This window comes from Temnothorax nylanderi, unplaced genomic scaffold (genome assembly GCF_030848795.1).
Source record: "Temnothorax nylanderi isolate EJ_2023f unplaced genomic scaffold, tnyl_v1.0 TNYL_tig0014_pilon, whole genome shotgun sequence".
NCBI lineage: Eukaryota > Metazoa > Arthropoda > Insecta > Hymenoptera > Formicidae > Temnothorax > Temnothorax nylanderi.
Window position 1 is genome coordinate 726533 of NW_027249076.1, and position 24115 is coordinate 750647.

The window sequence follows — 24115 nt, forward strand, 5'->3', positions numbered from 1 at the left end:
CGTCGTCTTAATAATACATTAATAATACAGTTTTACATTCGCGAGATTTACGAGCTCGATATCTGTGCGTGCGATATTTAACCCTAGAACGCATATATGAATTTTCTCATACGTGAAAGGCCAAGCGGGGTAATAAATTACCCCAAACTTGTACCGCGTGTATAATGTTTCTATTTGTTGTTAAAAAACTTTGTAATAGATAATTTGTTTTGCTCTTTAATAGGGAAGACGATAGTAGTCATCAGTTTCTGGTAGTAAAAAAAAACAGTAAAAAAATTTCGAAAAACAAAACAAAAACCAAAAATTTGGCTGAAATGACTTTTTTAATAAAAAATACTGTAGTTTTTCATGAAATTCACCGATTTTAAAAATTCCAACGGATTTTGAAAGACGAATAGACAACCTTCAAGGGCATGTAAGCGACTTTTTCGTTTCTTAAAAAAAAACATATTTCTTTGAACGTCTGAAGTAGAGGAAATGACGAAAAACTGTCGGATGGGAAAAAACAGATTCTGTCGATTATTATTTATTTGAAAGCTAGTCTAAAGTTATAAAAGTACATGGAAACAGTAAAATTAACTCCACAAAAACTTTACAAAGTTTTAATCAGTTGCTGTGCAAGAACAGCACAGGGTCATTCTATGCTCGTCACAAATTGCACGACGGCAGCGTTCACAATACACAGTCGTACCCGTAAGTGTGGTTCAATGAGACTTCTAACAAGTTGTTTTAAAAATTCTCTTCGAACCAGGTTTGGATTTTCAATGTTGAAATTGTGCAAGATCAACGCGTTGATTCCTCCTTGATCGAGCATTCCGTACCAGAAACGCATAGGCCACCGAAGGGTTTTCCTTGCTGTGGTGTACTCGTGGCACATTTGATCGAAGCAATCGGTGCCTCCCTTGGTATCATTGTAAAATGATATAATACTAGGCTTTTGCGTCTGCTGATCAACTTCTGCCTGCCAGTGCAAAGAAGACAAGAGCAACACGAATTTGTTTTTCTTCGGTGTATATTTCACCAGCGTCTTTGTTTCATCGAAGAGAAATCGTGACGAATGCACAGGGTCCGCAGCTTTGAAGTGTTGAGGAATTTGACGTTTATTCTTTCTGAGTGTGCCTACCATCGTGATGGAATGTCGTGACAACATTCTATCGAAAATTTCTGTAGACGAGAACCAGTTGTCGCAGGTTATGTTACGCGAGGTTCCGTGCAGAGGTTCTGTCAATTTCCGAATGTAATAAGACGGTACGGTTTCAATGTTTTCTTTTTGGACTTTTCCTACGTACGGTTCTGCGGTGTACATGTAAAAAGTCCTCGAGTCATTGAGCATCACGATTTTAATGCCATATTTATCTGGTTTTGCACCGTTATAGACTTTGAAAGGGCATCGTCCTCGGAAAGAAATCAACTGTTCATCAACAGTGCAATACGTGGCTGGACAATAAAAACTAGTACATTTAGAGATAAAATCCTCCCAAATCTCACGGATCGGTGCAAACTTGTCCGTCTCTCTACGTGTAGATCTTGTTGTTTTATCGTCGAAGCAAAGCATTCTCAGGAGAAATGTAAATCTCTTGCGTGACATCGTGCAGCGGTAAAGGACAGACCCAAAGTCATGGGACCACATATCTTCTAATGACGTACTTTTCGCAGTTTTCTGTAGACCGGAAAGGTACAGAACTCCAATGAAAGCCTTCAGTTCACATAGGTCCACATCTGCATACGTCGCTTGTGAGACAGTCTCACTTTCCGTAGTGTCACGATACCGCTTTATTTCTTCATTGGTGTGATAAACCACTTTTTCCAATAACGCGTCACTAAATAGTAGAGACCATGCATCGAGCGGACTTCTCACGGATTTTGCTTCTCCGATGGGACCAGGCAAAAACGGTCTTACATTGCGCTGATTATGTGCTGGCCTCTCCCGCGCTGTGGTGTACCATCGATGTCCATCTTTTCCAAGATAGATGCTTTGTCTACGGCCACGTCTTGAACTCGCACGAGAAGACATCGAACTTGCACGAGAAATAGGTCTTTTTCGCTTGTTGGTTGACGGTCCAGCAGTATTTCCATCTTCACTCTGTAAATGAAATGTAAAGTAGTGTCCTAAACTTGAGCAGATATTTTTCGTTTGGAAAAGTTTTTGAATTGTGCACGTTTTTTGTTTATTGTTTATTTCTTTATTTATTTAATATTAAATTGTATTATTTATTTATTTATATTGTATTATATTTATGTGATATATTTATGTATCACATATTATTGTATATTGTATTATATATAGATATTTATATATTTATATTGTATTGTTTTGTTTATTTATATATTTTTTATTTATTTTTGATTCTTTTTTATATATTTGTTATTTATTAGTTTTTTGATTGGAGTATTTTCTAGTACTTTTAACAATTTCGAGGGATTTTTGAATTAAATTTATCGAAATTTTCAGAATTCTAGGGTCAGGTTTTTTTGAAAATCTTTGGAAATTTCCAGGAGTTTTCCAGGAGTTGGAAGTTCAAAGTTACAATTTCCATAATTTCAGAATTTGGAAAATTAAATTATAAAATTCAAAATAAGAGGTAATTTTTTTCCAACAGTGGTGTACAAATTTTAAACAAAAAAAATTATCTCTTACCTCTGACCCTTCTCTAACTTCAGTTTCTGTCGATGCTTCAAAAGGTTCATCTTCAATGTCCTCTTCCGATTCCGAATCAGTCTGTGATTCTTCATTATCTTCTTCGCTATCTGAAGGCAAGTCGTCTGCCGCAATTCGCTCTTGTTGCACCAAACTATCATGTACACTAGTAACGTTGCGCGTTTGGTAACGAGCAGACATTTTCTGTAAAAAATTGAATTTATGTACTGCTATACATACGCCAATCCATCCATCCAGTTATACAATGTAACAATTTGTATAACTAATATAAATAATGTATTTGCTATAAACAAATTGTATGCAATACAATTGTCAAAATAATTTCCTCAAGGATAACAGAGTTCGAATAATTTTTTCAAGTTCTGCAAGTTAAACTTTAATATTTTTTCGACAAAATGACGTTTGCTGGGTGAAAATACAGGAAAGACAATTGTTGGTACACTTTGCGCCCTCTAACGTCAAGAATATGAACTGCACAATATCGCTATATGGTTGATAATTGTGTAGAATGTTAAACTTAACATTTTTTGTTTATAAGTTTAGCTCTACGACCAACTGGAAACGAGATAAAACAATTCAAAATTTTTTACAATGCTTTACAATGCTTTTTTTGTCAATAAAATTTTTTACACGAAAAACTTTTGAATACACGCTGGAAACGCAAAAAACGAGTCATTTTCACAAAAAATCTGAAATATACTTACTGTGGTAAATGTCGAGCGTGAACGGCTGAGTGGGGTAATACGTTATCCCAAACGATTTTCTTTTTCGGTCACAGCTGCTGCACGGATCTAACGCACTCGCTGAATGACGGAGGTCGACTGCCGGATGACTAAACTGAATTATGGTTAGGGGTCTCGGTATGAAAATGAACCTTCCTAAGTCAGGGGCGTAATTTGAATTTCGCGTGGGGTCACGTATTACCCCACATATGCGTTCTAGGGTTAATTTTGTAATTATATTTCAATTAATCAACTGCGTGTCCTTCTAATCACTAGCCGTTCGCATTGACTCGCGTAGGATCGCGCAAAATTGTCGACGTCTTCGAAGATTTCGTCGCCATTCACGTAACGCAATGAACACAAAACGAATCGAATTGTAATAAATAAAAATAAAATGTTTGTGAAGAAATCATTCTGATGTAAATTATTTTAAAAATAATTTATTAAACTATATGTAGGTACATATATAAAATTAAATTTTTTTTTAATTTTCACAGTTTCTCTCTCTCTCTCTCTCTCTCTCTCTCTCTCTCTCTCTCTCTCTCTCTCTCTCTCTCTCTCTCTCTCTCTCTCTCTCTCTCTCTCTCTCTCTCTCTCTCTCTCTCTCTCTCTCTCTCTCTCTCTCTCTCTCTCTCTCTCTCTCTCTCTCTCTCTCTCTCTCTCTCTCTCTCTCTCTCTCTCTCTCTCTCTCTCTCTCTCTCTCTCTCTCTCTCTCTCTCTCTCTCTCTCTCTCTCTTTTCGAGGGAACACAAGAAGAAGCATCATCCCATCGAGGGAACACTACGAAGCTGACAGCCCCGTGCAGCCTGAGAGGAGGAGGAGGCCTAGGAAAGGCATCAGGCGCCGGCGGAACAACATGCAGTAAATATGTAATTGGTTTATACATATTTTGTTTTTTATGCAGAAGAGTTATCCACTTTTCAATTGGATAGTTAGTCAGAAATTAAAAATTAGAAAAAAGAAGTTTTATTTTAAAAATTCTATAGAAGCTCTTTTGTATTCAATAGACAGAGTATATTCTTAAAAAATTACATAATTATTTCATTAAATTTGCTTAATCAACTAAAATATCAACCAGAATTCAGTGTTCGATAATTATTTTTTGAAATATTTATTGACTGTCTCTTTGTTTTCTGTTCTGTTTGGATTTTATATTTGGATTTCTAATTTGGATTTTATATTTGTTTGTAGCGACGTTGCGGAATAACTCCGCTGTTGCGCATCGTACGGTGAGTGATGATTACAATTTATTAATATCAATTAATATTAATTTATAAAAATTTAATTTTTAAGGAAGCAAAAATTATACTATGCGTAAGGGATTGGGATGATCAAAGTAATTATGTAGATATATTTCAATATACACTGAGAGAAATACTTTTTTAATTATTAATATACCATGAGTTTAGACTTGATATCTTTGTCAGAAATATACAAATGTCAATGTAAATTCGTAATATTTAATAATAATATACGTAACTGTATAGTAAAAATACCATCAATTTATATGAAATTGTATGTATATTAAATGTAATGTCTTTGTAATTAACAAATTTATATTAATTATTAATATAAGTATAATCAATAATCTCAAATAAATTATTTTATTTGTCGAAATTGATAAAATATTTACGCAAACATACATTTATTTATGACAAAGAAAGTCAATGTTGCAGTAATCAATGCAGTAGTCACTGTTGTTGTCGGTATGCAGTAATATTATTTTTATACTGATAAATGTAGTTATATTCAGTGATACGCAATATAGCATATATTAATTATGAAGAAATATTTATTAGGGACGGACATAAAAAATTCTTACATTAACGACAAAGCATGTATATTAACTATTAATATACTGTTCTCTCAGTGTAAGAAATAAGATTTAACAATATACATGCGTTACATATGTCACGTGCGTAAATTAAGAAGTAGTAAAAAATATAAATGTAATTAATATAAGACCAATTTAGATCAAAATTTGTTTAAATAAAGATTTTGTACAGAACGCGCGTACACTTGGCGCGTTTTTTCCTCTTTTTTTTTTAATTTCATAATAACTTATTTGAATACATGTCCAGACTACTCAGAAGATAGTCAAGATGAGAGTAAAATGAGATGAATAGATGAGTTAGACAAGGACCGACAATCATCGACTATATTCTATCAGTCTATCTGACAAGTAGTTCGGACATGAACCATAGCACGGACACGAATCATATACCATTATCGAGCGAAACGACGTAAGTTGCGTTGCACCTTCTCAGGTAGCGCGTCGGAAAATACATCTTTAGAGAGAAAGAGATGGCCGCTCGGATTTCTCTCTCTGATAATAATAATAAATAATAACCGCGTCGCGTTCGCACTTTGCACGAATCGACCTGTTTGTCGACCTCGCGTTGCTCCGTGTTCCGCTGGCGTTTTTAACCTCGAAACATGGGCAATTCCGAGCAAGACCCGGGTGATCGGATCGACGGTGACAACCAGAAAAACGATAAGATGTTTACTCTGAAGAAGTGGAACGTGGAACGCCGTGGCCATGTGGAGCTGGGACGTGGTCCCACGAAAAAGCCCGGGATGGCCTCTCTCTCAGGCTTCTCTCTGCTATTATCTTCTATTGTTGCGAGCAAAGATGAAATAAACATACTCACCGTCAGATAGCGCTACAAGCCTTTTTGTGCAGCATTGATTTATAAAAATCTACATATATGTTCACTATTTTACCTTCGCATGATTTATGATCTCACAAACTTCTGTGTATTTTTTGTCACAGGAAAATTATTAACGAATTCTTGTGCCAATTGCAGTACAATGCAGATTTTTTAAATGAAAGATATTACTTACATAAGTTAATAAAAAGTGTAGTTTGCAGGAGTCGCGGTCAGAATGAAATGTTAAATTTTTAAAATCATACATTATTCTGCAGTATATTATTTATCAGCGATAAATCTCACGTTATCTCCTAACAGCTTAGGAATTATAAGTTTTAAAGAAAAAAATAATAGTCCCATGAAAAAATAATTATATTCCCATGACGATATTTCACGAGTAGCTGTTTACGAGATAGTCAACGGTTCGATCTTATCAGGATAAACCACAATTTCCTGTCCAGTAATAATTCCGTCGTACCGTAAAGCAAGAGATAATGCTTAGCCGCATGCTCAGTTTACTAGTACGCACATCAATTATACGTATAGTACTTGCGTTTTCCATAAAAATAATTCGCTATGTTTAAACATAACGACAGCAATATTTAAACAAGTGTTAAAAGATTATCACAATTACAAGTTCTTATTGGCTGCATTCCGATATTCACTGCCAGTACTGAAAAGCTATAGTTTACGTCACGTGTACTATAGATTTTCAGTACTGGCAGTGCATTGCAGTGAATATCGGAACACAGCCATAGTTATAACTACAGCAAGTTCCCTATTTTTAATTATGTTTAAATAGGTACAGTGGTACATACACTGATATGACAAATAACGCATCTTTCCATGGAAGATTACGACAAACGAGTTGATTCATTGAAATCGTAGAATTCTTCACCAATAAAATCTTTTTTTGATTCTAAAACTTAATCTTCGCAATTCAGGTCAATATCATTCTCATATTCTCAGTGTTTCGATTAAGCGCGTAATCGTGCAGTGTGCTCCTCCGCAGCGCATTATGTAATAACGTTCCGAAGACGTTCATCATCCGAGACGATATCCAGCGCGCGGAATTTCTCCCTCGTTTGTCCGCCTATATATGCGCCGGCCCCGAGATCCTCGCCGCGATCTCGGGCGGTCCCCTCACCGTACGACCACAGGGGATCATTTTTACGCGGCTCGCGTGATTCCAGGTCCGCCGACGTCTTCGATTCGAGCTGGTTAGAGCTTTGCTCGCGTGCGAAGTGAGTCTTCGCACACACACGCATACGGAAAGAGAGAGAGAGAGAGAGAGAGAGAGAGAGAGAGAGAGAGAGAGAGAGAGAGAGAGAGAGAGAGAGAGAGGGAGGGGAAGGGAGTGAGAAAGAGAAGAAATCCCCTCGGCGCTCATGCAGCGCGCGTCACTCGCCCTCACGCATTCGCACATCGATAGATGCGCGCTCGTATATACACACACCTGCTCTCTATCTCTTTCTCTTTCTCTTCCTCGCTCTTTATGTGGACAACGACGAAGGAGTATGTAACGCGCGGGTCCAAGTACATAATACACAGCCATATATCCTTCTGTCCCGCAGCTACTCTCCCTCGACCCTGTTGCCTCTTCTTGGTTCCTCTCCTCGTTCGTTCCTTGGCTCGCCGGCCCTTTCCCCTCGGCCGCCCGGTATCACCTAGCCCCTTTTCGCGACCCTCCTCGCTGCCGCCGCCGCCGCCGCCAGCACGACCTAAACGAGATGACTCGCCGTGAGGACAGGACGGCACGCTACGGCGCAGAGGAGGACGCGGGGAAGGGAAGGTAGAGCGAGCGGTGGCGATGAGGGGGCGGTCGGGATCGGAGACGAGGGTATCAGCAGAGGCCGTCCGGAGGAGAGAAGGAAGAAAAGCCGGCCCTCCGGTCCTCGCGTAGCACAAAGAGATCCGCGCGCGCGGGGATCCGACTCCTCTAAAGCTCGATCCATACGCGGCATGCTCGCCAGCCGACGTTCCTCCTCGCCTCACGAAATCGTTTTGCGCCGCTGTAAATTGCGAGAACGCCGCATCGCCGCGCCGGCCATATCGTTCGCTTCCGTCGCCGCGCCGCGCCGCGCCGTCCCGCATTGCTCGGTAACCGGGAAGCGGGACGGGGAAAGGGTGGTTCGCGCGTTAGGATACCCTACGGTCATACGTCGATACGTATTTCCTCGAGGGAATGACGCGGGGAGTCGCCTTATTTCGAGGAGCTGGGCCGCGCAACGAAAGCGGGTATAAGAGCGGAGAGAGAGAGAGAGAGAGAGAGAGAGAGAGAGAGAGAGACGCATATTCACTCGTCGCTCATGGATCGTACGAAAATTAATAGTTTCCCCCCGTCCGCGTAGGGCGCGTAGATGGGTTTTGTCTCTTGGCGTTCCCGGAGTGATTAAAACTCGTGAAAAATGAAACGGCAGGATATTACGCGCGACGTATTTTTTATCCCGATAGAAAAACGTGTACGGAGATTATCAACCGACTTCTCCGGAACGTTAGTCGTTCTGCAGGTGGTACGTGCCCTTCAACGGGCGTCCAAGCGTCTTTCGTAAAGCGCGCGCCCCGTGCGAGCGCACAATTTGCTGCAAATTATGATGTACGATCTTCGAGCGGCGAGACCGTATTTAACGGTATCGTAATTGCCAACGTTGGCCGACGCGAATTCGTCTCGCCGTCTCGCAACGGCGCGCGGCGCGGCGGCGCGCTCGCCTGATTTTCATCGCGACCTTACGGGCTCGGTCGCGTTTATATGAGAAAACGTAAAAAATCGCAGCTGCCTTGCGCGTCGCATGCACGTTTCGCGAGGCATGAATAAAGTAGACGTTGCCTCGCGTTTGCCGCCGTAGAACCCGAGGGAAGAAAATTCACTTCACCGAGCGCGGCATAACCGGGGTAGAAAACGTAGACGTTTCTATTTTCACGAAACAGATTATTCACGATTAAGCGCGCCGGCATGATTCCGGCCGGCAAAAATATACGCGAGATTATACACATATACGTACATATATATGTATATACATATATATATATATATATATATATATATATAACATATGTATAGGTATATTTCTACCTCGCATCGCGCTGCATTAGTCAGCTTCGCACGCGAGTTACAAATAGGATTGCAATATCGACACTGTCGGGTATCGATAACGTTAGCAGCAATATTGGAAAGAAGTATCGACGCGAGCATTCCGCGCCGGAAAGAAAGTATTGATAACGATTTGCATATATGACACAAAGTATATATTTGGATTAAGTGAAGTTTGGGAGAAGTTCGCTTTAAGCTTTAATATCGTGGACCTTGTAAACGCACAGAAAGTAGAACAAAGTACGATATCTAATGAGATGAGATACGATGGCACTCAGAGATAAAGTGCAATCGTCGTATTGTCAGTATTGCTAATCATTGAAATCGCGATTAACCGATCGCCTATAATTATCGTTGATCTCAACTTCTTGCTAGATTTTACTGTATTGGACGGTTTTTATTATAGAGATGAGCGCGCGATACTATTTCGCTAGGACTTTCACAGTAATTGCGAAGAAGATCCTTCGTAGTGAGAGGAGGAGGAGGAAATGGTACCGTACGAGCTGTCAATATCGCGATCGTGATCGATGAACGGAGAACGTCTTTGGACCTATCGCCGCTTTCTCGTAACAGCTTACTTTGACGCTCTCGGCTGAACAGATTAACGTCTTATCTTATAAGATAAATGAATTACGCAAATAATTCATCTGCGATCGCAACGAGACCTTTGACGTCTTCATTTGAACACGATAGATCATGAATGCACATAAATATTTTCTACAAAACAATAAGCAGAAAAACATTAGCTTCGAAGTATCGTATGTTAAAAATTAATGAGCAATTGGGATCAAGCGCATGCGTTTTACGTATATGTATATTCATCTTCAGAAGTAAATCACATTTGCAATTAAGATTAGAACTGTTTACTGAAATTAGTGAATTTATTTATAAGAACGACTAGTTCGAAGTTTTCCATTTCCCATTGCAAACAAGTCATCTTCCTCCATCCTTCACATATTAAATATATGTAACGTAATCTTGCGCAAATGTAGTGAATTAACTACGGATATTCGCCGCTCTCGCTAGGTAGCAGGATTTCTGACAAAGGACGTGAGTTATGGCGAGCGAGGAGCGTCCCGCGCAACATTCTGGCAGACATCTCGCAGATGTTTCTGAGGCGATCACGCGACACAGGAAATTCACGTACTCGGTAAGAAGAGCACCGACCTGTACAGGTGTGTAAGAAATTTTTTACGGGCGAATGTGCCCCGCTTCAATGCGAAAAGTATAAAGATATTGTTATCTTAAATAGCTTCGTTATCAATAAAGAACACCAATGCAAGGCATTGGTGTTATCACATAATTGATGTATATATAGACTGACATACTAAATTAATAAGATAACGATAGAAAGAAGGATAAAAGTAAGTAACGTTCTCGAAATCGTTCCTTAAATGCAACTGCCAACCAGTATCTCATATCTCCAGTACTCATTACGCGGTCGCGAACGGTGAACGACGCAAGCGAACGAGTTTCACGCTGGCGAGAGAAGAAAGTCCGGTGCCATAATCTCCCGTTTCTTTCTCCTTTTCGCCTTTTTATCCCCCAGCTGCGTGATTCGCCGCGTATCTTTCACGCTGCCAATTGGGTCGCGTCGGGTCTGCGAAACTGTGCGCTTTGTGCGGAAAAACGGCGGAACCGTGCGACCGCTTGCCGTTCCGCGGCAGGTGCCTCCCTGGAGATCGCCGCGCGCGGCGATCGCCGTAAAAAAGAATTCCACGCGACCGGTCGAGGAGGAGGAGAGAGAGAGAAGGGTAGCGAGAGAGGGAGAGAAGGAGAAAACGCGCGTTCGTTAGGCTTTCACGAGTTAGGCTAGATAGTAGCCAACACGGACACGACGAGCATTGCGTACGATCTCCGACGCGTATCGCATCCATTCGGACGGCGACGCACCTTTTTTCCTTCTCCTCCGCCGCGTCACTCACCCGGCCTCTGCTGTGTCCTCCCCTCGTGTATCTCTTCCTCCTTTCCCTCTACTGTTCCTGACCCCCGCGTCTCAACCGTCTCTCGTAAAGCGTTCCTCGTCTCTTTCTCTCTTCCGCAAGTCGCAACCGTCCCGCGCCGCTCCCTGCTGATTCTTCGCTTCTTTCTTTGCGCGCCATGCGGTTCACGGGCTGCGCTATAAGTACGCGACCGAACGAGAGCTACAGCTCTTTCCCCGGATGGGAAACGACCCGGCGCTCTTTCTCGAGTCGACGCGTACGACGGAGTACGCGAGAAGACGTTAATAAGCGTGAAACGATGAGTTCTCTGGCAAAGCTGCTCGATCCCCGGGACTTGCGCGTCGGTTTTCTCTAATTTTCCTCCCGTCAGCTTTTCGGCTATAGTACTTTCGGGAGAAAGGTATTGGTAAAAGGTACTTTGCTTCTTTCACGTAGCAAGAAACTGCCTGGCTACTATAATAGCACGATCATCTTTGCAGGATTCTTTAGTTTAAAAAATAATCCGAGTTGAAGATTCCTATCGATTGTCCTTTGACATCTTAAACCCGATCTTGGATTTTTTATATACGAATAAAATGTATATTACAGAAGTTTCATGATATAGAAAAATACCTATAGGCTATTGTGATAAATGATTTTCGTAATGAGTCTATCTACCTGTGACTGACAGTCAGACCTTGAAAAGTAGAATATGCGCCCGCAAATATCTAGAGAAAAAAGGAAGATTGTACTTGAACGCTGACTGCGCAGTCCTGGCTGAATCTTCGTCTATTATAGTTACGGCGACTGCGCGTGCATCTCGTGCACTCGCGTAATTAATAGCGATAAATATTTAACAAGAATCTATCACGGGGGGGGGGGCCGTGCCGTTCAGTGAACTATCGCGCGCCACGTAAAGGAGACACCCGTTAGGTGGTCGGGTCATGCGGCCCGCGTGAGCTATTCGTAGGCCAATTAACGTAGTTACAGGGGAACAGAGTTCGCCAACGGCGGAGGTTTTATTACGATTACGACGGGAAAGTAACGAGGTAGCTGTATCGACCTTATCGCGGGCCGGGTATCCGCCGCGCTCGTAGAAATAGTCCACTTACTTCACGGGTCACCGAAATACGCCGAAGGAGCTCGCCTGCCCGTCTCTCCTCGAGCATATCCGCTAACGAGGAGCCGGTAAAGGCCTTAAATGCTTATGGTTTAGTCTCAGCAAATTATAATGGGGATCTATCCTTGGGTTGAAAATTTTTGCGTACCGTGCGCAGGAAATTCGCAACTGCCATTACGTTCGGTGGGCAGAAATGTCGCTATGGTTAGCGTGATGTATATATCAATATAAATAAACAAACGCCAATAACGGCCGCGAGAGATGATGGATGGATGATATTAATTCATGAGATTATTCCATCTGGCGGTTTATTCGGAGTCACATGTAATCCACAGCATTCAAATGTAATGATCTCGTTGACTAATATTGGCCATTTAGTTGTTCACGATCATTACTAAACTGTGTATTGTTTATGGACAATATTAAATGTACATTCGTAAATTTTTCTCTTGTAAATATCGCGCGTGTATAGATGTTTCTTTAATTTTACACGTGATCTCTGTATGTTACTTGATATAATTTTTCTTTATAAGTTTCTTCTAACTATATATATCCGACGATTTACAGTTGATTTTCTCCCGAGGTGGATCCTTTTAACTTCTGGATGCTTTGCGACGAAGGCGTCGCATCCACGTGAGAAAAGCGCAGAAGCGCGATGACCGTCGCAGCTAACGTTCGATCGCGTTGGTTGCGTTACGTAAGTTAGGAAAAGGAGGAGAGAACGAAAGGAAAGGAGGGAAGTTAGTCCGTTAGAGACGTAACAACGATTCTTTTAACGATGCGCAGCGAGAAAGGTCGAGGCGAAAACGAAATAACAATAAACAGTAACGTAAGTCCGTAACGTATAGCGATAGCGCGCAATCAAAGCAAATTTCAAGGGTGATTTCGTTTCCTTCATCTCGCGTACGGTCTACATCCCTTTGGCGAGACGCATCGGCCACAACTGCAATATTGCGACGCAGAAAAAAAAGCGGATAACGTTTACGTTTAATTATCACGCGCGACAAACGGCGATGTTAACTGAAAAGCGAAAACTCATCCGACGTTCCCAAATAATCGCGTAATCGCTCGCAATAGTCATGTAAATCTATGTAAATGCAGCTTTGGATCTGACTGCAGTAGCTTAACTCATTAACTGTAACGATGTAATTTCAGAATGTTTATTTTGGGGGGAAATAAACAGGTACTGAGAAAATAATTGCAATTAACGAAGAATTACTGAAAATAGCGAATTGCAGAAATAATTACGGTCGCGAAATACAACGCGCCGCGGACGGCGGTGAATGCTGAAGTGGTGTCTTCGAAATAACCAGAGTTGTCGCGCGACAAGTTTCATCTTAAACTTCCGTTGCCGCACGCGACTTGGCGCGACATTAACATTTAACGTATTCAAAGCGCGGTTGTAAACAGTCTATTGAGACCGAGAGACCTGTCGTCGATCAACGTAAGATAGATTATTAAACTTCAATATTGTTGCATGACGAATTGTCCTGATGGTCTAATCGAGTATAATAAGAACCGACGATTTTGTTCACGCGGTAATTGCGACATCGATTAACAGCTTCTTTGGGGAGAACCTGATAACTTTCCGGATAGGATTCTATTTCATCGTCCAAGTTACCCGCGCCATTTTCCGCCCCGATCCGAAATAATTTCGCCGCGATGTGTCGAATAACCTCGGTCTTGCATCCAACTTGCCGCGCTTAGGTACTTACTCGACGCCGCCGGGGCGATCGTATATTTTGCGCATAGCCGTGAAACTTTGACAAATAGGTTTTTATCACTCCACCGTACTGCATAATTTATAAGATACAGGTCAGAGGAATTCAAAATGAAATATAACATCGAGTTGTCGCGCAACGCGAGATCACCAGGCGAGACGTTCGCGCATTTCACACGTCACACGCGTCGTAGAAGGTTTTTCTTTAAACGTCGTTTCACGTGTATTATTTTGACTACCATTATGCGGCATTATAATGCCTTACTGCTAACCTATTCTTTGAAACAAAACGCCACTATAATAGTTTTCCTCTAAACGTTTTTGTTTTTTGCCTTTTGGAACAAAACGCCCCACTTTAATGATTTTTTTTCTACGCCTCGATACCTTATCGCTATCAAGCAAGAATGTTCCTAATTGTTTCGATCTGTATTTGTTTCATCGAAAGAACGTTTGTGTTCTTTTAGTCGAATTCCGGAGTTGTGCATACAACGACATATATCTCCGCGTCTAACTCTCGGCCGTGATAAAAAAAAATTAAGATACTATGAGGCTATGACGTGTTAAATACGCTTTCTCGTAATGTGTAATAAAAATCTTACTATCTCTTATCTGTTAGACACTAGTGCGGATACGAAGCTTGACGTGTTGAGCAGATATTTAAACTCGTCTAAAGCATCAACAAGATAATATCGAGGACCCCTGATCTTATGAGAGAATCATTAATTTTAAAAGGATCGTTGCTAACATCTTTCTTACAAACGTTGCGACTGAACTAAAAGGTGAGCAAGGTACGAAAATGGTAACGAGAAAATAGTTGCGTGAAAAACAAAAGTGAGATACATCATTTGCGTGTATCGGAAATTGGAACTTTTCATATGTACTTCTACGTTGCGGTACGCTGTCCCGAACATTTCCAGATATCCGCGGTTTGCCCGAATATTTAATAACGAATCTCGACTTTTATTACTTCTGCCCTGCGTTTCGGTATCTTCACACTGTTAAATTCGTAGTGTCAAATTATACTCAATTTGAGTCATTTTTAACTATTCCTATAGGTCACTGCTCCTACACAAAATGTCGTTAATTTAACTAAACTAACGAAGTTAAAATAATACTGTTTTGTGTTAAAATAATAAATTTTAACTCACATACGGTAATTAAAAATAACAAAAGGTTATTTAATTTAAGGTACTTGTTCAAACTTTATTCTTTAATATTTAACAGTGTAGTATTGTACATTCGTTATTACATCATTGTTCCGTAATTAGCTGCATCGAATACATTTCTTGTCACGATTCACTCTGTTTCGATCATTTCCAATATCTATCAAAACATTTCGAATCTTATTTCAGCGTTTTAAACGCCGAAAAGCCTCGTTTCAGGTTCGATTACATTTTCGCTATTTTTTTCCGCGCCTTTTTCCAAAGTGTTGTCGTTCTACGTTAGGTACGTGAATTATAATAAATAGATCCGTGCGCGCTGCGACGTGATTGGTCCGCCGCGCCGGTTCCAACAGTCCTGTGAACATTCGGGCAATCAGGGCGTCGCGTTTTGACGAGTTTTGAATCGCGAATTCAGTTCGCGGAACGCGTCGCGATGACTCGCCGGAGTTCTTAACGCGCTTTGTGCCTCTCGCGATTATACGTATATCTATTGTCTTGGAAAGTGAATCTCGTGCGCGGGTGTCTCCCATGAAGTATCGGCCGTGATGCGGTGCATTAAACGTCGCCGATCGCGCCCCTGCATCACGGTATCGACGCCATCGACGGTCCGTTTCGCGCACGGAGGAAGATCTTCGCGGACGTTGCGCCATTTTGTCACCGACGTGAGACAAAGGCGCGATTGATACGCGGTATCTCTCTCTCTCGTGGCCAGCTATGCATAAATTATCATTCTGTAACTAACTGCGCCGATATCTTATATTCTCGTTGTTAAAAAAATATTTTCGCATCGCCGTCGGCAGTTCTACATCTAATGCCCATATCATACTAGCGATTGGGCGATTGCGTTTACGTCTTTTGACCAATCAGAACGGAAATCGTGAATCGCAATCCCCAGCAGCTATTTTCTGATTGGTCAAGAGACGTAAACGCAAACGTAGACGCAATCGCCAATCGCTAGTTTGATACGGGCATAACACACACACACCACACACACACACACACACACACACACACACGCGCGCGCGCGCGCGTGTGCATGTATATAAAAAACTTTATCGCGAATTTTTCGTAGCGCTTCGTCGGCGCCTAAAAGCGATCGAAATTAGGATCGCGGAGATATGGCTGAATTCGTAATCGCGTTCATTACCGTACTTTGCCGAGTTTTAACGCGAGATACATCCTGAATACGCTTAATTAATCAGGATCGTAAATACATTTTCGCGGACGTTGTATTTCAAACATTTGAATAAAGAATCGGCTCCCAGCTCTAATATATAGACTCGTTTCATTCGATGCGCGCGTTTCAATGCGAAACGTAAATAATTCAATGCCGCGTCTCGGCGAGCCAATTTTTTTTTTTTTTCCTCGAACGTATTCCATTTCCGCGATCGCGTCGGCGATCGAGACGCGGCACACGGGGGCGAGCTACGTCGAAACCGATCAGAATATTACTCCGACTGCGAACTTTTACCAAACGTCGCGACAACTCGACGGTACGTTTCCCCCTCGCATCCCCGCCGCCCCGTACATCCCTTCAATCGCGCCGCGCGTTGTAACGGCGACGACAACGAGGACGACGACGACGACGACGAGGTTCGGGGAGAAGCGCAACGCGTCGCTACGGCGTTGCCGCGATCGCGTCGGTGCGCATCGATGGACACCCGTTAGGTGGTGTAGGAAAGGGGGGGAGAGACGTCGGTGGGCCAGGTGGTCCGTCGGTGCGAATATCCATTATAGATTCGGCGGAGTGTAGCTGTCGTATCCGCGCGGCTTTTCGGCGCGCGCGCGCGCGCGCGTGTGCGAGTGCACGAATAGCGTGTGGATGTGTATGTGTGTGTGTGCCATTGGCGCGCGTATTCCTGTTCCTATTCCGGCTCCGAAGAGCGTCGCGGTCGCGCGCGCGACGTGCGCGCGGCTCCGTCCCTCCGTCCGCCGCGCCGCGCCGCGCCGTGCCGGTGGGCGGCCGCCACCGCGAGTTGAGGGGGCGCCAGCGTCGGGGCTCGCGGCGCCACCGGTTTCACTCCGCCATCGGCGCCCGCGACGTTCGGACGTGTCGAGCGAGAGACGTGTGACCGTGCACGGCCTCCAACTCCGTTGATCTCTCGGGGCGGACAAGCGTGAGCGCGACGAAGCAGCGGCAGCCGAGCGCGAGTGAATCCATCGCGTGACACGCGACACGGGAGAAACGTGTATTAGTAACGACGGGCGTACCGTGTGTCATCTGTCTACTGCAGTGCGTCGAAAGTGCGCGGGGGAAAGAGAGAGAGAGAGAGAGAGAGAGAGAGAGCGGTGAGAAGAGGGGCAGTTCGACGCGCGAAGACAGAAAAGATAGAAACAATAGGCATCGATTATCCTCCGTGCGATCTATCCGCTCGTTCGTTCGTGACGTGCCGCGCCGTGCCGTGCCGGGACATCAAACGAGACCGAGACAACGGAGCGGAGAAAGAGAGAATGTGAGAAGACAAGGTGCGCGAGCCAAGGTTTTTTTTAAATTTCTCTCTCTGTCTCTTGCCGGTTGTGGCTCGTGTTACCCGAGCTCGGGACGCGGAGTGCGAGATTCCCCCCCCCCCCCTCGGAAGGTCTTTCTTCTTCGCGACGCGTAACCGCGACGGGCCTACGATCGGTTTCACGAGCGACGTCGCCTCGTGACAGCGTAACGGGGATATCCCGGAGTAAGCGAAGTGACGCGGACGGGAACGGAATCGTGTTCGTGGAATAGCGGCGTCCAAGAATAGAAGGAGAGAGAGCGAGCGAGAGAGAGAGAGAGAGAGAGAGAGACTCGCCGTTCGCGAGCAGTTCGCGAGCGATCGGAGGACGCGACATAACGCGACGCAACACCACGCAACGACGCGGCGCGACGCGATCCGATCCGACCCGACCCGACCGACGCGCGACGTTCCCATTTCGGTTTTCGTCGGCCGGCGTGCGGAGCGCGGAGTCCCCCACGGAGACTACGGAGAGTGAGAGAGCGGCCGGCGGTGATGCCCGACGACGAGCTCTCGTGAAACCGCGGAAGGTGACACGGCGCGTTTGTGCGTTCCTGGAGTAAACGGCCCGGCGACCTCGCGGGAGCCAACGGGGGAGTGGGGAAGAGAAGCCCGGACGTGCGCCGCTACAGGAAGTTTCTCTCGTGAGTTTACAATACAAAGAGTGTAATTCTTTCTTTTATCTCCCTCTCGCCTTACTGCGGAGCGCGCGGCGCTGCGGCCCCACGTCGTCGGTCTCGCGCCTCTCGTGACTTCGTCGGGATCTTGCGGACGAAGATAGTGCTCCGAGATATTTCGGTTGAGATACGCGACGAGAAGTGACGCGATATTCCGTTGACGCAGCGCGATATCGGTGAGCGGTTTTTTTTTTCTTTCATAAACAGCGATAACTACGACCGCGGTTCTTTTTCACGATCACGATCGAAAATCTCGTTGGCCTCGTTGCGAAATTTGCGTATCGTCACGCGGTTTCCCAACGTATGTTTTGTTCGAGATGGAAAACGTCGACAGTTACAATTTGAATTATTAATTTGATTCCCGCTGATCTCTAGCGTGAACTTGCGAAATCCAAATCTCGGAGCAACTAAAACGGAGTAACGTGAACTTACGTGTCAGCTTGTAGAACAAACTTCGAAATTAGCTTTACAGTTGACGTAGATTAACGATTTTAAATAGATTTGATGGTAATTTATGCGGCACTTAAATTTATCTTATGATTTCAAACAATACGATAAAAATAATGCAAAGTGTTTCTTTCATTTGTAACATGAAAAATTAAACCGAACGAAATTATATTCATTATAATTCTATTAAGAAGCGAGATGAATCAGCGAGAAGCGAGAAGTGAAGGATTGGAATATAGGCATTAAACGATATCTCTCGCGATCGTAGCTGTAGATAAATGGAGCATTTACATATTACCTATCGCAGTTGGATATTGAAACGTTTGAAGAAGGATAAAGGAAACGGAAGCCAATGCGCAGCTTCCCAGCCGTTTCTTCCACATAAAACAAATGAATATTTGTCGCCCGTGTGCATTATGTGCTATATGAAGATGTGAAGGAACGAACGAATGCACGCACTGCGAGTGAAATATGTATGTTTGCATTTCCCTCATAGCGTATGCATTCGGTCGTTCCATTACGCATTCATACGGTAGTGCACGTGAACGAAAAGTACTCCGCGTGTTTCGCGTAGAAAAAGAGAAGCGGAACATTATTTTCGTTTTTCCCTCCTCTCGTTCGCGCGTTCCAGACATTTTAGATTTTGACTGATGTTGCTTAACTACAATCTGTCCGTATATTTTTTTCTAAATATCGTATAGTTATCGTATAGGCGGAAGAGTAAGAAAAATTAATAAAGAGAACTTTTAAATTAAAGAATCAAAATTTAATAAATTGTCACGAGTTGAATCAATACCTCTACACTCTTTGGGCAGAAAACGGATTAAGTGAAGTGAAATGAGTTGAATTAGTTTTCAAATTAAACGATATGATAAGAATGTTTGGAAAATTGGAGTACAATTTCATATCTCAGTGTTTAGCATTACGTAAATGCTACGATGCCTTGTAGACTGGGCTAGTTTGACGTATACATACGTCGATTTATTATAGCTGTTTCACACTTTTAGCTAAAGCTGTAATCTAAATGCGGAGGTGAAAATCAATTGGGTACGGTTCACGTTAAGCGACATTTAATGAGAGAGAAAGAGAGATCTTAAAAATCCTCCGGCGCGCAGCACCACGTCGTCAAATGATTGACATCGAGTAATTTCGTTAATGTCGCGATGGCACAACGGATCGTTTCGCGCGTCCTTCAAGGAGGTTCGTCCTCGAGGGAATGACGCGTGGAAGCGACTCGAGTAATTAGACGTGTCGCGCGAGAAACGCGTTCGTTAGCGATCGCGGTCGGGTTCCGTCGCGCTCGGAAATCTTTCCTGCTGCTTCTGTCTCTCTCTCTTTCTCTCTGTGCGCACAGCGGATCGCGACAGCGAGGTAAGAAATCTCGTAGGAAAAAGCCATAGGAGAAGCGATCGACGACGTGGAGGCGCGATTAATTATTTGCCGTTGGAATATCGACTCCGATTAACACTTTTCCGCGCTTACGTAACTCGCGAGCGTTACGTGCGGCAAAGTGTGTTACGGGAAGCCCGACATTACCGAATTATTATGCATCCGCCGTTGTAACACGGATCTGAAATAGCCTGAAGGGCAAGGGGTTGGATTCTTGTATATAGCAGGTCACTGCGGTATTGCATATTTATTCTAGGACAAGTGATTCTTCTTTGTTAAATCGATCTGCGCGTTTGCGATACTGCCACCATAATAATTACCACGATAATTACAAGTCCACAATTTTTAAAAACATAAACATATATTATTTAAAAAATCGCTTGCATGCATATAACTGTGAAAAGTCGACAGAAACTTCCGAATAAAATTATTTTGCGTGATCTCTCGATAATTAGGCTTAGAAGCTTCATTAGTTTTCCTAGAAATTTGTTTAAGTATCAAGCGATAAAAAAAAACGATACCGCCCGGCATACAATTTTCGCGAGACAGCACTCAGTCCTCTCGTGAGATGCATCCAGTCCTCTCGTCGTTCTCAGAGCGCGAGCTAAGCCGGCAAAATCGAGAGCCACCATCGGTAACGGATCTGTCTCGGTTTCGCGCGCGAGCTGCTTCCTTGCGGCGTTTTACCGTTAACGACCTAAATCGGGCGGCAAGTAGCGAGAGAGATGTGCGCCGTTTCGCGAGGGCACTTCTTGCGACAGTCGAGAAGTCGTGGTCGGCTCTCTTCCTCATTTTTCGTCTTTCTACGTTTTTCCCGGTGGGGCATTTAACGCAAGAATCTCTCGATGTGCTCGTAAGGAAAATGCAGAGACGCTCCCGAAACGGTCGATCCGCTTAGTAAAGACTGCTTTATCTTCGCAGCTTTGTTCTCATAATGCTTTGTTCTTTACTCTCTCGTTTGATCGGTAGTGGAGCAAGTTTATATTTAGGATAATACAAATAAGTATTAAGCAAACAATTTTGGAAAAATTAACTTTGCACGTTTATCAAAAGTAGAAAACTTTTCTGCTTTGTGTTTCTTCTAATGTTCATAGATTTCATAAAATACGTTTCTTCATGAAAATAAGACAGATACTTTGATAACAACTTTACGATAAACTTTATTTTAGTGTATATACACCTAATTAAAAATTTATGGAAATGTACGAACAATATTATAATAAGAGGGCCGTTTTGTGCGTATACATTTTTATGCTCTTTGTGCAGTCGAAACAAGTAGAAAAAATTTTGCTTTCCACCGGAAATTAAGCACCGGTCCGCAAGTTTGCGATTCGCATAAAGCTCCGTAACGTGACGCTGTTCGCTGTTGCTATATCGGGTATCTACCGGAGTAACAATAGTTTACGTCTACGTGAACTATCACATGATCTATGTAGATTATGCATAATCCATGAACCGTGCGTGAACCGCACACACTTCTGCTTAGTTGTGGATCTAGCTTAACGCGGGAGAAGCACACTGCGGATTGATCGATGGGTACACACGTCTCGCCTGCCGATGAGTCGTATCTGCGATGAGCGTATCCGTATCGTCGGTTACCCGTCCGATCGATGTTTGTCTCGGTCGAACCGGTATCGTTCGTCAGAAACTCGCAAACTTCTCGCCCTTTTTTTTTCCTAGGCCCCGTGACGCGACGATAATCGAATTAACCCTGTAACGATGGATAGCGAGTCGTTAAGTGGGCCGTCCGAATGGGAGTATGTTTTAAACTTAGTAAAAATAAAGAGATGAGAGAGTTTTACGACGGGAACTCTTCGCTTATAGCGAAACTAACGCTCATAATCAGTCATCAAATATTCGGCAAACAGGGATAATTCGCACGGTGCGACGCTTGTTTGTGGAATGTTTGTCGAGCGAACACATCGTTCGCGACCGTCTTCAGGTTATTAAATTCGATCTCCTTTTTGTTTTTGTCGGCGAGGGAAGGTCGCGTCTTGACGCGTCGGAGGAATATACGGACGGAGGCCTCGCATACAGGAATATACGGAGCCGCGCGCTGTTATCGGTGATAGGTGCGCCTTGCTGGTGATTAAGCGGTCGATAACGCGACAGAAGGCCGCGCGCACGCCTATAATCTCTCATTCAGTTCAAGTTCCGTTTTAAATTGCGTTCACGTCGTAATCAACGCGCAAAGGCGACTCGCTGAGAGAACGTCCACGACGCGACGTGCTGATAACAATAGAGAATCAAACTGAATATCGTGACGCTCGATGATGGACGATTTTGCGTGTTATCGATTCGCTGCTAAATTTCGGAAAGTACGTTTGGAAAACAACGTCGCGTCTCGTATCGCGATCGTGAAGTCGTACGCATATACGAGCGCACAACGATACAATTAATCATTTGGTCGACAGCTGACTGATAATGCAATTGCTTTAGATACGCGGAACGTAAATGCTATCGTTTAATCATTACTGATATTATTCGGTTTATAAAAGGTTTATATTACAACTGTGGATCGATTTCTTTATGTTACTAAAAGTACACTCTAATCTATATAATATTGTCGAAAGTCTTATTGTCCAAGATAAAATAATTATTTTTATAAGTCGCAATAATACTAGCGTCTAGTCCCGAATAAACGCCAAAGATCCGAGCTTGTTGAGTTGAGACGAAAATTTACGTGGACACGTAGCAGGCTCGTAGGCCACGAATGGCCGTTTAAAACGCGTTGCTTAGCAGGCGGCCCATTTCGCGCAGCGGTCGATCGTCCCACGAAATCGAAACGTGACTAATCGCCGAAGGCGAGGAACGCCATGGTGGACGTACGACGCAGCTGATATTTATCGGTGCTGTGAAAACCGGCAACGTGTAATGTACGAACGTTAGCCTTCGCGTGATCGACGACAAAGAGACCTGCCTATATCCGAATCTACAAACGTTACACTCAGTCATCTCTGCGCGATTTAATATTGTACACAAATGATTCTCTATCAAATTTTAAGTTCCTTGTGGCGCGCCAACTGACAGCCCGAAATTAATTAGTTATTGACTTTAGCTACTTAAAATGTAAAAGCGAGGTAATGATATATTTATTTGTTTGCGGAAATAATCTTTATTTATTTGCGAGACACATTTTCTCTTTTTTATAGCACTGAAAGTTCAATTCGCTGAAATCATACGAATTCCCTCGGTTAATGAATTTTAAAAATATATAAAAATGCGAGACATTTTATTTTGAGAGAGAATGTTCCATTTTCAAATGTTGCTATCTCTAAGTGTTAATAGTTTCCGTCTAACCATAATTATAAATACAGCTCAAAACGTGTTCAATAATATATGTTCGTGTGTTTTAGCATTTCGTGGAATCGATATCGACTGTTGCACTTGATTAGCTTACCGCGATATCTATCGAATCTCGTGACCGGCGTAATCTGTACGCCGCAATTAGCATACATGAATAAAGAAACCATGAATCCGTCGAGGCTACTAGCTAGCACGTTGTGAATGAATACGTATTTATAACTTAACTAATTTGATTAATTCTCAATGTAGGTGGATGGACAAATCACGTTTTCGAATTAGGCTTTCGAAGACCAGAATCCGTGAATAATTTTATATTTATACTTTTTAAAATTCATGATACTACTGTGAATAGAGCGATAGAAGAGCCTCCATATTCATTTAGATACTAATGCTGTTTTTAAAACAGAAGCCTAATATTTTGTACCGGTCTACATATTTAACGAAATTGAGAAGAAATTAAGAAATTATTCTCCTGAGAGAGAATCGCAGGAGATATTAGAGAATACGTAGCGAAGAATTCATCGAGCGTTTCTTAACTTAGGTATCCGGCAGTTTCATTACGCTCTATAAATCCGATGAGATTATGACGACCGTCGTGCGCACCTCTTTGATGATCTCCTTTTCTCCTTACCCGATGATGATTTTGAAATAGCAGATGCACGAAAACGTTAAAGAAACTTGACACGCGCGTAACATTTCGATCGTGGATTACAATCCGCTCGTTAGAGACGATTGGCGTCTCGGATAGAGAATTGTATATAT

The 24115-nt window shown here is 43.0% G+C and overlaps 2 protein-coding genes across 12 annotated transcripts in view; one reads left to right on the plus strand and one right to left on the minus strand.

Moving 5' to 3' along the window:
- Nucleotides 1-510: 510 nt before the first annotated feature.
- On the minus strand, nucleotides 511-3486 carry LOC139768120 (piggyBac transposable element-derived protein 4-like). Its single transcript, XM_071697994.1, has 3 exons — nucleotides 3364-3486; nucleotides 2639-2842; nucleotides 511-2083 (listed from the first exon to the last, which is right to left on the minus strand). Exons 2-3 carry the CDS (start codon nucleotides 2837-2839, stop codon nucleotides 635-637), a joined length of 1650 nt encoding a protein of 549 aa, XP_071554095.1. The 5' UTR covers nucleotides 2840-2842; nucleotides 3364-3486; the 3' UTR covers nucleotides 511-634.
- Nucleotides 3487-17043: 13557 nt separating this feature from the next.
- Nucleotides 17044-24115, plus strand: part of LOC139768121 (bromodomain adjacent to zinc finger domain protein 2B-like) — a 150698-nt gene continuing 143626 nt past the window's right edge. For 8 of the 11 annotated variants that reach the window (XM_071698002.1, XM_071697997.1, XM_071698003.1 and 5 more), the window contains exon 1: nucleotides 17045-18178. The gene's annotated coding sequence lies outside the window, so the exon portion shown is untranslated. Of the gene's footprint in view, nucleotides 18179-24115 lie in introns of all 11 variants that reach the window. The other 3 variants (XM_071697996.1, XM_071697999.1, XM_071698000.1) reach the window with 1 other exon arrangement.

Bases quoted from the DNA above. Each gene is read 5' to 3' on its own strand.
- LOC139768120 (XM_071697994.1), bottom strand. From the start codon at position 2,839: ATGTCTGCTCGTTACCAAACGCGCAACGTTACTAGTGTACATGATAGT. The intron at 2,084-2,638 runs GTAAGAGATAAT...TTTCATTTACAG, and splicing joins AAGTTAGAGAAGGGTCAGAG to AGTGAAGATGGAAATACTGC.